This window comes from Takifugu rubripes, chromosome 19 (assembly GCF_901000725.2).
Source record: "Takifugu rubripes chromosome 19, fTakRub1.2, whole genome shotgun sequence".
NCBI classification, from domain to species: Eukaryota; Metazoa; Chordata; class Actinopteri; order Tetraodontiformes; family Tetraodontidae; genus Takifugu; species Takifugu rubripes.
Window position 1 is genome coordinate 8,249,259 of NC_042303.1, and position 19,591 is coordinate 8,268,849.

Below are 19,591 nucleotides of genomic sequence, written 5' to 3' on the forward strand. Positions count from 1 at the left end.
GACTACGTTCTCTGAAAAATCCCCCAAAAGACTTCAAAAAGCCTCTATTCTAACACCCAGAAAAAATGGCTTTTATTCTTTTAATAATTTATCTTTCTGTATAATGCAATTTGATTGTAGTACCGACCACAGAATCACTGGCTCTGACTTTTCTTTGGGGGTTTCCAAAATAGGGGTTTCCTATACAATAAGCCCAAATACAATAACATAAGTAAAGGACTGGGGAGTTTAGGCATTCAGAGAGGATGATCACACCATTATGAGGACAGGGATGGGGCACACAGTCACAATTTCTATGAAATTGTGTAGTTAAATAGTTATTCTATAGTATATAGTTATAATTAGAATGAAAACATTGTTGAATAATCACCAATATGGCTTTAACACACTCATTTTATTTTTTTAATTCCTCATCATCATTAAAAATTATTATGCTTCTAATAAATCTTCTCATAGGAGTCAAATGTTTAAACTTTCATGTTTGAAGAAACAGATGAGAATAACAATGGTTTAGCATCCAGCAGTGTCAGAGAGGCTCTGTAAACCCCCCCCCCACCTCCCCACGGGGGAGGTGGGGGGGGGGAGAACAATGCACACACACGCTTGCTCTCTCTCTCTCTCTCTCTCTCTCTCTCTCTCCCTCCCTCACTCACTCACTCACTCACTCACTCACTCACTCACTCTCTCACTCACTCACTCTCTCACTCACTCACTCACTCTCTCACTCACTCTCTCACTCACTCACTCACTCACTCACTCACTCACTCACTCACTCACTCTCTCTCTCTCGTTCACTCACTCACTCACTCACTCACTCACTCACTCTCTCTCTCTCGTTCACTCACTCACTCACTCACTCACTCACTCACTCACTCACTCCCTCGCTCTCTCTCTCTCTCGCTCACTCACTCACTCACTCACTCCCTCGCTCTCTCTCTCTCTCGCTCACTCACTCACTCACTCACTCACTCATGGCTGTACCCTTAAATGTGAGATTTATTGGCATCACTGTAAGCTTTAGTGTTTGGAATCTGATTTAACACTACATTTACCAAGAAAGTTAGTTTTCTATAAAAGAAAAAAACCTCTGTTTTGTTGAGTTTTGTTGCTTGTGGGAAGAGGCAGGGAGGAGGAAATAGAGCCGGAGGGGCTGGATCAATGAAGTCCAGGTGAGCGAGAAACTGCTGGAGCAGAGACCAGAGGTGATGATGCAGAGAGCGGAGGACCCCAGAGATCAAACCTGCAACCCCTGCTCTACACCACAAAAGTTGTCTGGTGAACTCTCTAAAATAAGCAGCTACAAACTTTAGAGGGTTGTTTTAATCCCACATTTCCATCCTTGTCTTCGAGAAGTGACGTCAATGTACATCAGCACGACGATGGTATTCTCCCTGTTTTTCTGATCCAGGGTTTTGCAGGAACATTCCATCACACATGGGTGGAGACCCAGATCAGAAGACATACATATCTTATATTGAACTGATTTAAAAAAAAACAAAAAAAACAGAGACCTGTATGCTGAGGTCATGAAACAATAAAGCATGTTTGTGAATATTTTATTTACTCTCTGAATGGAGCTTATTATAAATCATACACACAGGACCTTTGAACGTACACACACACACACACACAGACACACACTCAGCTACTCGTATTTTCAAAGCCATCCAGGTTATTGAAATCCATACCAACACGTTCTATATGGCCCTATATATAGTCCGAGGACTCAGTGTGTCAGTCAACAGGAAGCTGAATGCAGGAGCGGCTGCAGCCTCACTGACAGCACTGACACTCACAGAAGTATGGCTGCTGAGGCTCCACTGAGCTATTTCTGTCCTCCTATGTCTGTGCCTAACTGGCCTTCTCTCGCTCCACCGCCACACCAAAAATACTCCTGTAATTAGTTTGGCTCTGAAGCCCGTGCTCTCTGCTCCGGTCCCCCCCCCCCCCCCCCCACTTCTCCCACACTCCCTGCTGGTCGATCCATCTGCCAAACTCTCACTTCCTGCGCTTTTCTGACGCTGCGCTGATTGAGAGATAAGGTGGTTGACCTGAGTCTCCCTTTCCCTCGCTGGGGGTTTGTTTATCGAGCATGCAGATATGCTGCATAAAGTTTTGACATGTAACAGCAACTGTGTTGCTCAGGAAAGACTGAATCAGGGTTATTTTGGGAACGCTTGAATTTATGTCTTGGACCTCAGCACGGTCTGGATATCTGGATTAAGAAGCTAAGAACAGACATTGCGTGGACAATAGGCTGCTAAGTATTGTGTCCTGTTGACTGAAATATCCAATTTTCTACAGCGCAACCATCTACAGGAGCCAGATTGCAGTGTTTGCTAATTTTGGGGTGGGTTTGAGGCTCTCTTGGGTGGTAGTTTGCACTACGGTGCAGACCCGGCCCAGTTTGCCCCACAACCCTACGTGAAATGTGACACAACCCTGGGCTCTTCCAAAAGGCATGCCAGTTCTGTCTGCGGGAATTACATTAGGAATACGTGTACTCTTGACTCTGTGTGTGTGTGTGTGTGTGTGTGTGTGTGTGTGTGTGTGTGTGCGCATGTGTGTGTGTTGTGAAACGGGGGGTCAGGCCTCCATTTTTATTGGGATGTGTACAGCAGCTGTCCTCTGGTATGCCAGAGGGAGGGTCGCGCCGGTGATACTGGACTACAGACGAGATCGGGGAAGGCTCACTCTCGTCGTCGCTGGCCTGAGCCGGATCTGCACGGGGCCGCATCCACCATGGCGGATCAATACCAGTACAACGCCAACGAGGAGAAGATTGTAAAGGACAGCCACACCAAGGAGATTGATCTAATTAACAGAGACCCCAAGCAGATCAATGAGGATGTGGTGAAGGTTTGTGCAACATGCAGCCCCTTCAGACGCAAAAAACGGGATTTAGGAGCAGACTAATGTGCGTGTGGATGCGTAAAGAAAGCTAATGAGAGCAAGATCAGGACAAGAGGTTCGCTGTGTGGAGAATCTTTAAATAGAACAGCAGAACATTTATTTTGGGAAGGGGTAGGGGTCTAGACCAGTGTTTATGCTGTGATTGTTGCCATGCTATCAGCACAAAACATTTCTCTAAGGTCAGCGCAGAATAAACAGGCAGGTGATGTTTTGTTGGAGTGGGACGGCATTAATGTGATCGCTGACATTGTTAAAAACCGAACGCGCTCGTGTTTAATGTCACCCTGCTCCACGTTGTCTGCTCCTGCCAAGTTTCAGCCTGATTCATTTCATAAAGCGAGCAGTTTGTAAACAGCGCTCCCCGAGAGTCCAGTCACAGAGTTCCACTCGCTGATTGTCCTTTCCTTTTATCATGTCACACTCTGCTAACATTTCACCCCCTTGGCTGGATTGCTATTGCCTGTGCTAGCACAAACAGCTAATAACTGTGATCCCTCCTGTTCTGGGAGGTTTGTTATCATGTTCTTGTTGTGGACGGGACTCTGGAGAGGTCCTGGGTCCGAACTGGGACACAGAACTCAGAGCCGTTTATATCCATCCACGCTGAACGCGCAGACGCTTGTTTTTGCCCGCAGAGATCTGGTGCAGGCATCTGGAACAGCAGTATGAGTCAGTTAATCTGCAAATTAACTAAAGCATCTCCTCCTCCAGGTGGAGTTTGAGGACGTCATTGCGGAGCCCGAGGGTACGCACAGCCTGGACGGCGTGTGGAAACTCAGCTACACCACCTTCACTGTGTCCAAGTACTGGTGCTACCGCGTCCTGTCGGCCATCTTCGGCATCCCCGTCGCTCTGCTCTGGGGCTTCCTGTTTGCCTGCATCTCCTTCTGCCACATCTGGGCCGTGGTTCCCTGCATCAAGAGCTGCCTGATTGAGTCCCAGTGCATCAGCCGCATCTACTCCCTCTGCATCCAGACCTTCTGCGATCCCTTCTTTGAAGCCCTGGGCAAGGTCTTCGGCAGTATACGCGTCGCACTACGCAAAGAGGCCTAAACATTCAGAAATTAGGATTCCTAGTGTGAATAACAAAAGTGCCAGATCTTTTTATACACAACCAAATCCGTCCTGGCTTCTTGCTTTACTCCCCGATTCCTCTCCTGCTCCTTTACTCACATGCTGCTCCCCAAATACCAGCCTTCAGCTGATATGCCCGCTGTGCATTTTGCAACCAGAAGCTCCACGACAGCTGCAGCGGACAGCTCAGCTCTCCTAACTGGGAGGGCGAGGCCACCTGCAACCAGACGAGGGCCTTATCCGACCCCGAAACACAGTGCTTATTGTCATGAAGCCATCTCCCCGGCACTGCTGCAACTATGGACACGGCTGAGACAACACCTTTATTCCTGTTGTGTGTTGATGGTTGCTACAGTCTGAGATGAATCCGTCTGTCACTCGCAACATTACCAGAAAACAGGTGTATTTTTATCCAATTGCTTTTCAAAATGCGCAACGTCTTTGATTATTACGGCGTGACATGTAGACTTTCTGGGGGAAACAACCAGCTAAGAAAGTGTGGAATGAATGAAACATCAAACTGGAATGCAAGTGTAAACTAGTATGGAGCTGATCCTGTTTCATAGATACATTAGTTTGATGATGGGAGGTGTTGTTTCACTGAAGTTATCCACAGAATCAAATCAAATATACTTGTGTTATACTATTATAATTATTACTGCTGATTCTAAGATTCTGAGAATATAAATTATCCTTCAATTCATATATGTGTCATAATGTTTGTTTGTTCGACCGTTCTTGTGCGGGCGATTCTTCCGTATGGATCAAGCAGCGGCAGCGTTAGAGCCACAGACAGCTGGAGCCTGTCTCCGCTCCGGAACGCCTTGATCCCGACAGTCGTGCAGACACCACATGACACAAGCTGCTGCCGTGCACATCAAGCACACCCCATTATTTGCTCCGGCACACCCGGATGACATCAGTCACAGACGTGACCACCAGTTGAAAGTGCCCACTTGGGAATTCCCCAGATCCCAGGCAGACAGACGGCCCCTCCAGGACACAGGCCTGGGAAATGGTGATCCTTGGATCAGGCTTGGCCTCGGTCTGGCAAGGCGCAGACGCATGACCGCCGGGATTTTCACCAGCATGTAGCAAACCCAGCAAATCCTTTGAGTCCCGTGTGTGTGAATTTTCTGAGATGTCTTCAGACGTGTCTGATTGGAATGGGATGTTGGGAATTTGGTCAATTTCGTGAGCTTTTTATCGCCATACCTGACACATCATCTGTTTTGGGCTCTTGCACACCAAACCAAGCCCAGCGGCGTCCTCTCGGGCAGGTTCATTGAGTTTAAAGGGATACTTCTTTGAATTCACCTTTCATCGATTTATCCTGAGAGTGAAGTGAGCAAAGCATCAGAGCTCAACCACTGTTGAAGCTGCAGAGTTTATGAGGAGGATCCTCTTTTTTGATGTATCCTTTAAAAAAAAGGGGGATTTTAATACCTGGAAGCGTCGCTCTAAATCACGATGTGACATGAAATTCATCAGCAAGAGAGTTTTATTAAGAAAAACTTTGTAGCAACAGCGAATACAGATATATGTTTGGTTTGGGGGGGGAAAAGCAAAAACACCTGATCCTTTTGTAGAGGTGAAAGGTCTGAGTGCCAGGAGGATTCCTCACTCGGTTTGCTTTTCTCACTTTGTCCAGAAAAATCAAACCACTCCCTCAAAACATGTTTACAGAATAAAATCATAACCCCACAGGTTAACATGCAGCACAGAGACCACCATTTGTTTTTAATTATGGTGCATTTATACGGCACACGACTGGGAATGCTAATAATTGTTTACGAAATAAATAACAGGTCAACATTCTGAATGGCTGACTTGAAAGAGCCGCGATGAATATAAATAAAAAACGGCTAAACAACAGCCGCAGAATTAATGAGCTCCATAACAAAGAATGGTAGGATGGATACCTGTTATCTCTTCCTGCAGGATGCCGCATCATGCCACGCAGCAATTGTTACCCCAGGATGCCTCCATCAGTCTCTGCGGCTCTCACATCCCAACACAGTAATCCGTTTTGGGACTGGAACAAACAGGATGTTCAAAGTTTCGGCGTACCTGCCAACCGCTTCGCAGGAACCCGCGTGAATCCCTCTAAAAATGATGCAATCTCGCCAAGTGTTTTCTCAGCCCCACGAGGAACCCGGAGCAAAAATCTGAAGCGAAAATAATAAAGTTGGCGGGGGAATTGGATTTTCCTGCTTTTGTTCTTTATTTTCCAAGTGTAAAAAAAAAAGAAAGAAAGAAAGAACGCTTTTGTGATAGTCATGACAGTTCTCAAGGAAGTGGCTCTCAGGGGATATTTGCTGCGAGTGTAACGACCTCCACATGGTTTATAGCAGGTGAGCGATTTTGTCATATTACACATTTAAAATAAGAGTCACGAGCTTTGCTGGTGACTCACATGAAACAACGTCCACAGATGTTCCTTCTTTCCTTCATCAACACTGTACACTGAAAAACATGGTTGCACCGTTCTTTTTTTAATGTTTTAATGCACTTTTTTTTCTCTTTTCAACATTAAAATTGTCCTTTTCCCATGTTCTGCAAACCTGGTGCAAACAGCCGGGACCTCCTTCTGGTTCTGGGGAGAGATAAAGTACCAAAGTCGATTCATGTGGTGGAGGTCTGCGTGACGCTCCTCTGGCTGCTTGTGCTTTTGATGGCAAAGTTCGAGGAGACGCTCTTGTGGCTGGAGTCATATTCGCGCTCGCATTGGCTCTGGGGCGACTTGAGGTAGCGAGGAGAGCAGCACAGGAAGGTCTGCCTGAGGTCCTGGAAGAGATGCCCAGCGAAGAACATGTAGATCCAGGGGTTACAGCAGCTGTTGAGGCTGGCCAGCAACATGGAGATGATGAAGGGCGTGGCTGCAGGAGATAAAAGGCATCACATGTTAACTCTGACCAGGCACACACAAACACACACACACGCACACACAGGTGAGGAAATACTCGTTGTCATTCAGAGTCTTTCACGGTCCTGGAAGGATTTCTATGAATTATGCAGCAAATGTGGAAGAAACAGCAGGTTCAAGTTGACACTTTTGAGGGAAATTTCAAAACAGCTAGATGAAATATTAGGATGGAATATTGAAACCGTCCTTAAGTTTTGACTTTCGGGACCTTTCATCCCAATGATAAATGGTGGGGCTTTTCAGCTGAGCAGCCTGTTTGTGGCAAACTGTGACATTCTTTTAATGGAACAAGTCTGTGTTTAAAGTAGCCAATAGCTGAGGCCTTATAAGAACTCATAATATAGATGTTTTATGTCAACAGTTGTGTGGTTGCATTGTGATTCTGATGAAGGTTTTAAATGTTAAATCAAACCTCCATGTGTGACGCGGGTGCAGAAAGGGATACAAAAGCACCGAATCCCAGAGCCAACTCCTCCAAGCAAAACAGGAACACACTCACACTTTGTCAACTTCCTCAGCCGCCTGACATTTGGCAAACGAGGTATTTGGATTTGCGTGTGGCATCATTAACCACCTCTCGCTGATTGCTAATGGTTCCCTCGGCCGGTCTGCCAGCGTCACAACGTGTCTGATTACGCCGACGGAGTTCAAATTGTTCTGAACACATAATCTCAGGAAGGGTGCGGAGGTCAAATGCCTCATTAAAAGTGGACATGACTTTGATTTATTAGACAAATGCATGTCACCCATCGTAGAATCTCTGCGTTGTGGACATTCAGGCACAAAAATGCCAGGAAAAAGCAACAATCGCAATTATTATGAAAGGTTCAGGCGAGCAGGACAGCATGGATGACCTGGAAAACTGATCACTTCAACCAGAGCATGTAGCCAACCAGGGAGGATGGAGCTGAAACTACAGCAATTACAGGAAGTATCCTTTCATAAAAGGTGACAAAATTGTGAATTAGCAAATGGTGATTCCTCCCAGCTAAACAATAAAAAAAATCACAATGGAGAGGCAAATGATGATTTTCTGTCCGGTCCTGCTGTCTGTGCTGGAGCTGATACCAGGAAGGAAACCAGGCTGGGTCATTAATGAGAACCCAAGTTGCTTCTCCTCACTGTTATCTGAGGATAAAGATGTACATGTGTCGCACTCCCTTTGAAACACCATTTTATCATTCGAAAGGCTTTGGATGGCAGCCATCCTGCCTCTAATTGAGCAGAATGAGTCAGATTCTGAGGGTGACAGGCTCACGGGAGCAAATGTTTGCCAAATGACTTTTCAAGAGCTGCTGATGGAGACTGAGTCAGGCTGCAACCTTGGGCGTTTTGTCCTCTGCACACTGAGATTTATCTCTTAAAATGTGAAATCCCAGTGTGATGTCATTCTGCCAGGGCTAAGAGCATTCAGGCTTTTAACAGTCGCAGGGATTTCTGTGAAATGTTGTGGTGCTCTGGTGGATATGGCGGTCATTATCATAAATCAAATGAGAACTCTCTGCCTTTTTCGTGCAGCTGGAGCCTACCTGCTCTGCCAGTGTCCAAGAGTAATGCATCCATCATCATTAACTCTGATGCATTGCTGTAATTTCACTTCCACTTCAGTCTTTTTGTCGCACTCTTTCTTTCTTTTCTAATTTCCTGCTGTTCCATCCGCAGCATTAAAAGTTGGTCTGCTAGAAATACAAAAGCACTCAAAGAAAATTGTCTTTAAAGACCTCCGTGATGCTCATAAATATAATTGGCTGAAAATCTTTTTGTTTTGTTTCTCTACAATAACTGAACGAACAGTTCCTTAGTTGATGCAGATGTCCCAGGGGGAGCCAGGCTGGGCAGACTCTGGAAAGTGTGCTTTTAAAACTATATACTGTTTAATTATACATTGTTTATTCTCAAATTTCTGTGTGATCGGCACCGTAAAGAGCGAATTATTCATGAGCACAGTTAGAGGTTAGGGTTAGCTTTATATACATCCAGTCGTTTAAAAACACAAAAAAGCTCATTTCTGTAAGGTGATTGGGCAGAATTCTGCATGTTGGTTCTGATGACTCACGAAAAAGGCCCAGACGCATTTATTTCTGCACAGAACATGTGGTAAAGAGATAAACAGTCTGCAGTAAAGTGATTAGATTAACATTTGTCATATTTCTGCCGGTATGCTCGGCTGGTCTCGGCTCACTCGCTGAGCGTGGCTCTAATGGACACTTTATCAGCACACGCAACAGCTGAGAATATGTACAGCCTATCTATTGTACACAAACACTGGCACGTGTCTGTGCAGACCCTGGGCCTTTTCTGAGGGCGGTGCACGTGCATTGCTGCAAGATCAAAACAGCTTGATCGCTTTCTTTCTCACCCATGAATGTGAATGGTGAGCCACATGTTTGTCCAGCAAAACCCCCACCTCATCACTGAACAGATGTTAGGGAATAACATTCATTACAGACCAAAGAAAATCATGTTAACAAAAAAAAATACTAGTTTTTTTTGGCATATCCATCCAAAATTTGGTCTAAATTTGAACTTTTCGTGTGAGTCCTGATGCTTCTTGTCTAAAGGATTAAGAGGAATGGAAAAGTAGGATGGAAGCTATATTGAACTGTAAGAATCCAGGCACGTGCCTCCTCCTTTATGGTCACTGGGCGTGGCCTCGACCCAGTAGATCGATAAACGTAGCGACCATCGGGTGATAAGTAGCCTATTCTGGTTAAATGTCAACGACGCACTTCGACGTGTCCCAGGGGCACTGAAACCGCAAAAGCAGCCCGGTGCGTGTTGGCGCACACTAATTTGATTAATGATTAACCGTCCCCTGGTGGCGCCAGAGAGGTCAGGGGAGACTTAGGAAAGTCTGCTTGTGGCTTTTGCATTTGGGGAGCTTAAAGTGATTCATCCTGCAGCAAGAACATTTTTTTTTGCCGCTCCCCCTTTGCACCATTCATATATCTGAGCAGCGCCGCAGTGACAAAGCATCACTAAGAAACCCTAAATGCATTATGTCACCACGTTGGACCACTCCTCCTACACTCATTCATTCATAAGGTTCAAGTGGAAACAACACCCACCCCACAAGCCCCGGAACCCCCCAAAGATCACATTTTTGATCCCCTAGTCTTCGTGCGTAAAGAGAGGCGATGCGCGCACAGCACAGTTGGATGTCTTCTTGGATGAACGGTGTTATTGTTCGGAACTTGCGCAAATATAAATGAATAAATATTGTGTGTGTGTGTGTGTGGGGGGGGGGGGGGGGGGGGGGGGGGGGGGGGGGGGGGGGGGGGTTGGAATAGATATCTGTGCAACATCGTCTCAAACTTTAAAATGTGACCTACCCTCCCGGGGCGCTGAGGGATCCCACGCAGACCACATCTGGACGGAGAAAAAGGGGGTCCAGCAGACGATATAAGCCACCACGATGACAAAAGTCATTTTCACGGTGGTTATCTTCGCCTTGGAGATGAGCTTGACGCTGCTCACCCGTGTCAGCGTGTTGTCTTTGGCGGTCCGCGGCGTCATGCTCACGCAGTGCTCTCGCCTCGTTTTCAGCCTAAAGTTTTGCCAGATTTTGAAGCTGATTAGCCCGTAGCAGACGCTCAGGATCGCCACGGGGATGATGTAGATGGTGAGGCTGATCCATGTGATGTAAGCTTTGGCTCCCCAAGGCTTCACGAAGTCGCCCCAGCAGTCATACACCCCCGATCCCGCTGAGCCCACCTCTCTCAGGGAGAAGATGAACATTTGCGGGACGCTGAAGACCAGGCTCAGCCCCCAGGAGAATATAACATAGAAACGGTCTTTCCTCCGGTGCAGAGAGCGGAGAGGCTGACAGATGGCCAAACATCTGTCCACAGACATCAGGACCAACATGTAAGTGGACGCGAACATCCCAACGACTTGCAGATATTTCACCAACCGACACAAAATATCTGGTCCGTAGAAGCGAAACGTGATGTCCCAGATAAGTTGAGGGAGCACCTGAAAGATCGCCACTACCAGATCCGCGATGCTCAAGTGCTTCATGAAGTAATACATGCGCGACTGGCTGTGCTTGGTTGTGTGGATGGCCAGCAGGACGCACAGGTTCCCCGCCAACGCCAGGAACAGAACCAAGGCGAGCACCGTCACCTCTACCTTCGCCACCTCTTCGTTGCGCTTCAGCGGGTTCGTCTGGTTGGACAGCCCCGTCTCGTTGGCGACACCAGGGTCCCGGCAGGATGTGTTGCACAGCCAAAAGTCACTTTCATTGGCTACGGTCTCCATCGCAGCAGTATTTGTCCTCTGCAGACGCGTCGGTGCTCACTAGTCCTGCGGTGTGACTCAATCCAGATGCGCGACCAAGACTCTCGCGCGTCCTCACAGGTGCGAAAACATGTTTCAAACGAAGACAAAAAGGTTTCACCTCCTCTGTTTTCCAAAAACTGGGGAAACGCAAAAAAAGAATAATTCTACAATCTTTTAAGAACGTCAAAGTTATGATGAATGAGCTCAAGCTCTGAAAATATGAGGATGTCCCCCCCCGATCACTGATAACCCCAACTCTTAAGAGTGCAATGATGCAGTGGCTGAACGCTCCATCTTCACCTGTGCTGGGAGCAGAAATGACCGTCTCCACAACGCTCAGCCCCTGTTCTACTTGTTCCCTGTGCAGAAATGCCCGCTATACCCAGCATCGCCGCAGAGCGGCGCCGTGAGGCCCCCGGCTCCGCCAGTCCCAATGCTGGCCCCTGCGAGCTGGCCCCTGAGATCCGCTCTCGTCATAATTTAACCAAGCTGATGCGTTTGGCAGAGCAGCTGAGACAAGTCCGAGACGACGACCAGATGTATCAATTATTTACACTGAGAATTCATTTTCTTTGTCTTTGAAATATACACAAATGCCAAATTCATATAGGAAATGGACGGTAAGATGGATGTGATAGAAGGAATGACAAGATCGATACCGTTTATTTTAAGCTCTGTAAAAAAGAGCGAGTGATACAGCAGCAACAGCATCCCTTGGAACAGAAGAAATCATATTTTAATTAATGTATTTTGATGGATAAAATCTACTCAAACTCACCCCACCATGCAAACACGTCTTAAAGTGTGTTATTTTAAAGAATCAAATAGATCATAAATCATGAAGCCTTTGCTTACAATGCCTGTCCGCTGCTCTAAACACAGACCATTCCTACAGAAAGCATATGAAAATGTGGGATTCTATCATTTACTGAACACAGACGACCGCTAACAGATGCGGGGAAAAAGCGGAATCTGCCCGCTGCTTGTCCGGCTTTTTAAATTTCCAGGCCTGTAGTCTCATTGTCACCAGGGAGACGTTCCCCTTGTTTTGTGGTTTGGGAGGTTCGGAAAATCGGCACTTCCACAGGAATGTGTGTGCTGAGGATGGCTGGAGAGAGCAGAGATAAAACGGATCGATTCCAGGATTTTAAAAATGATGACAGTCGCGTAAAGATGGGAATCATCTCCAGCACCTTCATCATGGCGGAGAGAGCCTTAAACAATGGATGGTGATGTTCACCCTCACCCTCCATGTCTTGTTTTTGTTCTGAAACTGCCAAAGCCCACACTTCTAGACTAAATATGTCATAACAGCGGCTCCCACGTATCAATGCATCACCTCGCACAGCCAAGGAATCCAGCATCATCTAAACATGGAGCGCAGCACATGTGTTTACTCTCTGATGCATGGAGGACATTAACGGAGCCTTCTTCAGAGATACGAGGGCAACATCTCGCCTACAGCTTGTTTTTGCCTCCTGTATGATAAATCCATGGTTATTTGAGACTCTTTTGATGTCCAGTGTGGAGCAAGTGATCAGAATCTGCAGATAATGAGTGTAATTCTTTAATTCTTTGTCCAGATTTGTGGACCACAGATGGCAGGAATATCAAATCAGAACATTATTTATACAGTGTCTGCTACTTAAACATTGTCTCTAGGTGCTTTACTGAAACTCAGGGCCTGACTGCCAACAAGCAAACATCTCCCCTTTAACAGGAAGAAACCTTGAGCAGGACCAGGCTCATACAGGAGGACCCTCCTGCTGGTGGCCGGCTGGGCAGAGAAGGAGGAGGAGGAGGACTGCCATTTGAATTTGAATATTCGGGTGAAGATTAACGCAGCCTGTAGCTGTGTTTCATGTTTCTAATGGAACCTTAAAGGTTTTGCTGACGGGTAAAGCTGCGAGCGGAGGGCGAGGGCAGACTTCTTCAGTCCCCCGAGGGAGCAAATTATGTTGACGAGGTTGAGAGAAGCTCAGGTTCTTTGTGGCTGCCTTAAACCATCATGGAAAGTATAAGAACGATTACACACGGAAAAATAGTTACGGAGGATTTCCTGATGCTGATGGCACCGCAGAGACAGTCATGAGGGAAAAAAATGGATTTATATCGTAGGTCCAGTCAGGAGTGATGGCAGGAGGCTAAAAAAAGATTTGTGTAGCAATTCTGATGGACGCCGCTGACGATTGTAGAATGGCCAATGTTATGAAAAATGGCCTTTTTTTTATGTCATTTGTTGATATATTCTGAAAGGTAATTAGTCACTTCCTGAATTCAAGTACATTGCAGAGAAACAGAGAGTGAGGAAAAGTTTCCACATATAGGAATAAGAGTGTTATATTGAATCAGTATTTAACGCCGCATCAGCAGAATCTACGGCTGAGAGGCTTTGCATGTCATCACCACTGCCAGGTGTGGGTGGAACTGATCCCAGTACAGCCTGCACTTGGTTTTCTCAATGGAAAGTTTTGGTTCAAGTTGCTCCACACCTGAGCATCGGTGGCTGCTCTCCTGTTGTAGGCCTCTCCTGTTGTAGGCCTCTCCTGTTGTAGGCCTCTCCTGTTGTAGGCCTCCTGGTGGATCTACGGATGTTTCTTAGTGATGGCTGCAACTCAAATCCAGAGGAACGAAGCTCCCGTCCCTCAGGACAGGAGAGCTGTCGATCACGACAAAATCATGGAATAATATTTTCCTGACCTCTCCAGTCATGGAAACTGCAGCGTTTTCCCATCCCTTCCCTCTTTCCCAGCTCAGCAGTTTCAGTCCCACAGATATTGGGCTTTGAGAAGACAGAACTAATTAGAGACAAGGTTCAGGGCTGAGCCTCCTGACGATGTGAAATAGGATGGATCTGCACATTAATGCTTCTGCTTCTTGTGTAGTCACACGGTGCTGGAGCTGTTCGTTCTTCACCTGAGCGGTCTCCTTGAAATGCACGTTAAAAAAAGGCAGGGGGGGGGGGCACCAACACCCCTGCAGGGTGCTGCCATTCCGGTTGAGGTGATGAATTATTTATGCTGCATGTAAATGTCATTCCTCGGTCGAGTATCCCAGCGGATGAGAGGGTGTTGGCGGCTGCCGCCTTAGCATCCACGTGTCTCACGGTGTGTAAACCAGCGTCGCGAAGCCACAAGTCACACCAGCTCCAGATGTCGCTGAAGCCTTCAGCTTTACAAATGTGGGGGCGTCGTATCTCTGATTATTCCAGGAGCTTCCTGGAGTTTCTGCCCAGAGCTTTTTCCTTTTGTTAACAGGATGAGACCCCCTGTGGGGCATTTGGGAAAAAATGACTGGATTTCGGTGGGTCCCCTTTGTGGGGCACCAACAGGAGCCGGCAACTCGTCTTGAGAAGTCATAAAACAAACAAGTTAACAATAAAGCCTGTGTTTTTCCACAGGGAACTGTTTTATTAAGGACTCCGGCCAGTTACCGATTGATTTGTTGGCTGAGAAAAGCAGCCGAGCGATTAGGAGTAAATGCCCGTTGTTACGTGAGGCTGAGAGCGGAAACTGTCAGGATGCAGCGCATAGAGAAGTGTCAGTGCAACATAATTTACAATTACAAGCTGATGCTTACATACGTGCATCTGTGTGTGTGTGTGTGTGTGTGTGTGTGTGTGTGTTACAGCAACATTGAGCTTATCACACTTCCATACCACTAACTGTATTCCACCAACGCGGGGACGCAACGTGCACCCAAAAAAAGAGCATACATACACAACTGTTTCCCATCCCTGCCTAGATGAGTGCCGTTGAAGTGTCGGGGTCTCGTTGGGGAGCTGTGAGGAACACTGAACTGTGATGAAGCTCAAGTGAGGGGAGGCTGAGAGGGGGGAACGGTAGCGATCCAATTGTGGGCACATGTCCATCTGGCAACAATGTCCTCCATCTAGCAAATATCATCTCTCATATCAGACTCTCCACGTTTCTCCACAAAATGATGGACTTTCAAGCTTTATTACAGCTGTAAATCACAAACTCGTTGATCCACAAACCCCCAAAAGCAGCACAGATGGACCCTGAAAATATGTTGTTTTATTTTTGCTGCATGATTCAGGACATAGAGGAGACAGATAGAAGAGATATCTGACAAAGATTGCTGCCATTTGTTGGATTGCTCACATGGACGAGTCCTCACAGCAGGGGGCCTGATGAGATCTAGGATGCTGGCGAAGATGCTGCCGCTGAGGGGGCCCTGGCATGAACGCAGGGAGGGACTCTCCATCTGGCCAGCGAAGGTTAATTTAATGACCTGGTGATAAAGCAAAAGCAGCTTTGTTGTGCTGTGCTGACGCAGCAGCGGTGAACTGAGCAAATACCAGGTAGAATATCAACCCCTGGGAAACCTGGATTGGCCACAGCTGATTGATTGTTGATGTAATTACAATTTTTTTAAACTGCAGTTATTTAATTCACGACATATTATCTGTCACTAATGAAGCAATAAGCAAACGGTCTGGTTTGACTTCTGTGGTTGATAAGCTGGTACTTCTGTGTGTGCTGGACCTGGATAAACCTGTGAGATATGATCTTGGTTTCATTAAACTTTCTTGGAAACGGACCTGTGATGCAAGTCCGCAGGATAATATAGGTAATATAGTCTCTCGCACATTGTGATAAGGGATAATAATTTACTGGGCTTCAAATTTGATCATAACCAACACAGAGGCGTGTTCGTGTGTGTGTGTGTGTGTGGGTTGTGTTGGAAATGTGAGTTGTGTTAGATGAATTCTGCCACCAGCATAAAAGTCACAGTGGTTTAACAATCCTGCCCTGAAAGGCGCCGTCTCTAAAAGCGCCACGCTCGTGTCAGCAGCCTGTGGCCCTGCATTTCACAGTCTAAGAGAAGTGGGCTCCTGCCATTCCCACTGACAATAGTAGATTGAAGTGCTCCGGCTCATTCGTATAGGGAATAACAACACGCCAGCACTTCTTACAAAAGAGCATTTTTATTGCAGCTGGCGACAAAAAAAAAGAAAAAGATAAAGATCGCTCTTGGAATGAAAATGCACCCTGGCGATGAAACAAATCAATACTGGGAAAGAACAAACACAGAAAGAAAGTTTTGAATTCACAAAACCACATCACCCCTCCCTGGGGGGGGGGGGGGGGGGGGGGGGGTCTTCCTGTTTTAGGTGGTAACTCAATAGAATCTGCTGTGGTCTGAGTCTGTGTTGACATTAAGGCTTTAGAATTTAAACCAGCGTCTGTTGTTTCATTCACAATCCTCCACATTAGCATGAATAATGTTTAACGCACACACGAACACGCACACATTAGTTTGGGGTTGTGTGCAGCCTTCCCAGCAGGTGTTGGTTGAATCCAGCCGTAATCTGCCGAGATGATTCCGACCTTTGCTTCTCCCGCATCCGCACTCACGCAGCTCTGCTTTCTGCAAAAAATTGCAGCACTCGACTCTCCAAGTGCAGGAACTGAACTTTCCTACTGAACATCGCAGTCCGGAGAGTACAGAGAGAGGAAATCTCCTCTTTTATACTCTTTTGTTATAGACTGCAGACGCCACCAATCAATCGTATACAACCCAAGCTGCTCTGGGTGAATTTAAATGTTATAAATGCTCATTTCAGAATGTGTACAATATTATTGGGGTCATAGAGGCGCGGTTTCCATACAGACGAGTGGAAGGTGGCTGAAATACACTGAAAAATCAGCACTGCTATTAAATCAGAACGCTTCAAACACGAGGAGGGTGCAGTGGAGGGCGGGGCTTCACAGGGTGCGCAATGAAGTTATTAAGTTCATCTCTATTCTCAGAAACAGCGCCTGATTGGGCCTCAGCAGGAAGCTGGTATTAACCTCTCTGCTACGCCTGCGGAGACGTTCACGCGGCGTTGCGACTTCAGGCTTCAGCAGCAGAAGCACAGTCATCGTTGGAGCAGGTGACAGTAACCAACGTGAACTTTTACTCACGATCCTTCACAACACTAAGGATCAGCAAATCAGAATCCCATTTGGTTGAAACAGAAAGTAATCCTCTTAGCAAGTGAAACTTGGCGCATTAGTCTGTCTTCTTCAGCCCATTAAGAGGAGAGCTGGGGATTAAGCTCAGTCTTCATTAATGTCAGCTTCCCCTCGCCGGACCGACACGGGTCCATTGAAACCTAATGCGGATGAGAAATATGACGTGCAATGTTTTTATCTGCACATCAGAAACTTGCATTCTCTTCTAAGGTGTTTCAGAATACCGGAAGCCTGTTCCAGATCACATTGAGCCCCCCCCCCAAAAAAAAACTGCAGATTGATACTGTTTTCATGAAAGCAGAGATTAAAAAGAAGGGGGGGGGGGGGCATTTTGAGATAATGCCTCATTTCCTTTTAACATACCAGTTATTTATTCTTGGGCCATTGCCTCCTTTAATGGTCCAGGAGGAAACAGCCCAGCCTGGATGGCGATGGTTGCCATGGGTTTCCAGCACTTTCCTGTTTTCATGACTAAATTCCGTGCTTGTTTGTCTGGACTTCCTTCACTCTGACCTACATAGCTCCACTGTTTTCGCCAAACTTGTGGCATGAAAACCTGCAGGAATTCCAACAAAGTTGAAAGTGAAATAAATATGTTTTTTTAAAACAAACAAACACATATATGTGCTTTATTTTGGGACTTTGTTGATCACATCATCAGGGCCAAACCTTTTCTCCCAGGTTTGCTTTAATTGGCTCAGTCCGTTCCTGTAGCTTCCATCCATATATTTTTACTATTCTATATGATCTTTTCTGAAGATCCTTCTTACTGAAGGAACATGGTATGAATATTATGGGCGATAGCTGATATATGGAAATATTTCCTCCATCGGAGCTGCAGAAAATAACAGGATTCTCTCTATTTTGGCATTTTATTAAAAGTACAATTTTTAAAAAGAAAGAAAAAAAGGTTCCACAAACTGATGATGTTGGGTTAAATGGCGGCAAAAGCAGCAAAAATGATGCTGAATATTTCTCTGCCATCGGAATCCAGATGCTTCTCAGGCAGGTTCGGTTCTGACCGAGGACGGTGGTCAGCTGGACCAGTGATCCGGTCTGATGGTGGTCAGCTGGACCAGTGATCCGGTCTGATGGTGGCCAGCTGGACCAGTGATCCGGTCTGATGGTGGTCAGCTGGACCAGTGATCCGGTCTGATGGTGGTCATCTTAACCAGTGATCCTGTGTGGTGGCGGTAATCTGGGCCAGTGATCCTATAACGTTTGCTTTGCTTTACTTGTGAATCAGCCAGTAAGTTTTAATCAGATTTTTATCTTCTCTGATCTTCTCCAAACAAACGGGACCTGTCGGCCTCTCCTCTCCTCTCCTCTCCTCTCCTCTCCTCTCCTCTCCTCTCCTCTCCTCTCCTCTCCTCTCCTCCTCTCCTCTCCCCTCCCCTCCCCTGCTCTCCTCTCCTCTCCTCTCCTCTCCTCTCCTCTCCTCTCCTCTCCTCTCCTCTCCTCTCCTCTCCTCTCCCCTCCCCTCCCTCCCCCTCCCCTCCCCTCTCCTCTCCTCTCCCCTCCCCTCCCCTCCCCTCCCCTCCCCTCCTCCCCTCCCCTCTCCTCTCCTCTCCTCTCCTCTCCTCTCCTCTCCTCTCCCCTCCCCTCCCCTCCTCTCCTCTCCCCTCCCCTCCCCTCCCCTCCCCTCCCCTCCTCTCCTCTCCTCTCCTCTCCTCTCCTCTCCTCTCCTCTCCCCTCCCCTCCCCTCCCCTCCTCTCCTCTCCTCTCCTCTCCTCTCCTCTCCTCTCCCCTCCCCTCCTCTCCTCTCCTCTGTTACTGGGAGGTGATGGCTGAACAGGTCAGCCTGCATTTCCAGTAAATCAGGTTTACAGGACTGTGGGAACTGTTTCTTCTCCTCTGTGGCTCGGAGACGTTGCCTCCACCAGCTGGATTCAAATAAGTAAATATTCATGCAGTGGCCTGAACCTTCTCATTCAGGTTTATCAATCAGGCCATGAGATCATTGAGCATTTAAATCCAGTCGGAGCAGAGAGGGACAGAATTCGCTGTATTTGAAGAGGAGGAAATCTTCATTTTCCACGTGAGCCTCCAGGACTTCACCAATGGAAGTGAATAAATGTATGTGCAGTGTTGGTGCTCGTCCTTCTTTGACCTTCGCAGTGATGAAACGCATCAGAATCACACGGGGGACAAATAAGAGGACATCCGCGATGTCCTCACTCGTGGAATCGTGCAGCTGTTTTTCACCGAGTGATCACAGCCGCGTCAGGGTGCTGTGCTGTCTCCAAGGAACCGTCTCATTTAGGGCGCATTAAAGGCGCAATGTTCTGAACCTCCCAACCCGGAGCTGATGTTCTTTCTCCTGCCACGCTGCCGTATTCATTTTTCTTTTGTTGGGGGGGGGGGATCATGGAGATGGCAGCAGATGAGTTAAGGAAATGTTCCCATTTGAAGT

The 19,591-nt window shown here is 47.0% G+C and overlaps 2 protein-coding genes across 3 annotated transcripts; one reads left to right on the forward strand and one right to left on the reverse strand.

Moving 5' to 3' along the window:
• Nucleotides 1-2,620: 2,620 nt before the first annotated feature.
• Nucleotides 2,621-4,690, forward strand: LOC101073024 (caveolin-3). The gene is made up of 2 exons (XM_003973215.3): nucleotides 2,621-2,859; nucleotides 3,625-4,690. The coding sequence occupies exons 1-2, from the start codon at nucleotides 2,743-2,745 to the stop codon at nucleotides 3,964-3,966; spliced, it is 459 nt and encodes a 152-aa protein (XP_003973264.1). The 5' UTR covers nucleotides 2,621-2,742; the 3' UTR covers nucleotides 3,967-4,690.
• A 1,330-nt stretch (nucleotides 4,691-6,020) lies between these two features.
• On the reverse strand, nucleotides 6,021-11,755 carry LOC115246944 (isotocin receptor-like). Of its 2 annotated transcripts, XR_003886039.1 has the most exons (3): nucleotides 10,246-11,755; nucleotides 6,552-6,866; nucleotides 6,024-6,155 (listed from the first exon to the last, which is right to left on the reverse strand). XR_003886039.1 is itself a non-coding variant. In XM_029826965.1 (2 exons), the coding sequence occupies exons 1-2, from the start codon at nucleotides 11,171-11,173 to the stop codon at nucleotides 6,613-6,615; spliced, it is 1,182 nt and encodes a 393-aa protein (XP_029682825.1). In that variant the 5' UTR covers nucleotides 11,174-11,754; the 3' UTR covers nucleotides 6,021-6,612. The 2 variants fall into 2 exon arrangements, 1 of the variants encoding a protein (XP_029682825.1); XM_029826965.1 differs by having other exon boundaries at nucleotides 6,021-6,866; nucleotides 10,246-11,754.
• Nucleotides 11,756-19,591: the final 7,836 nt, after the last annotated feature.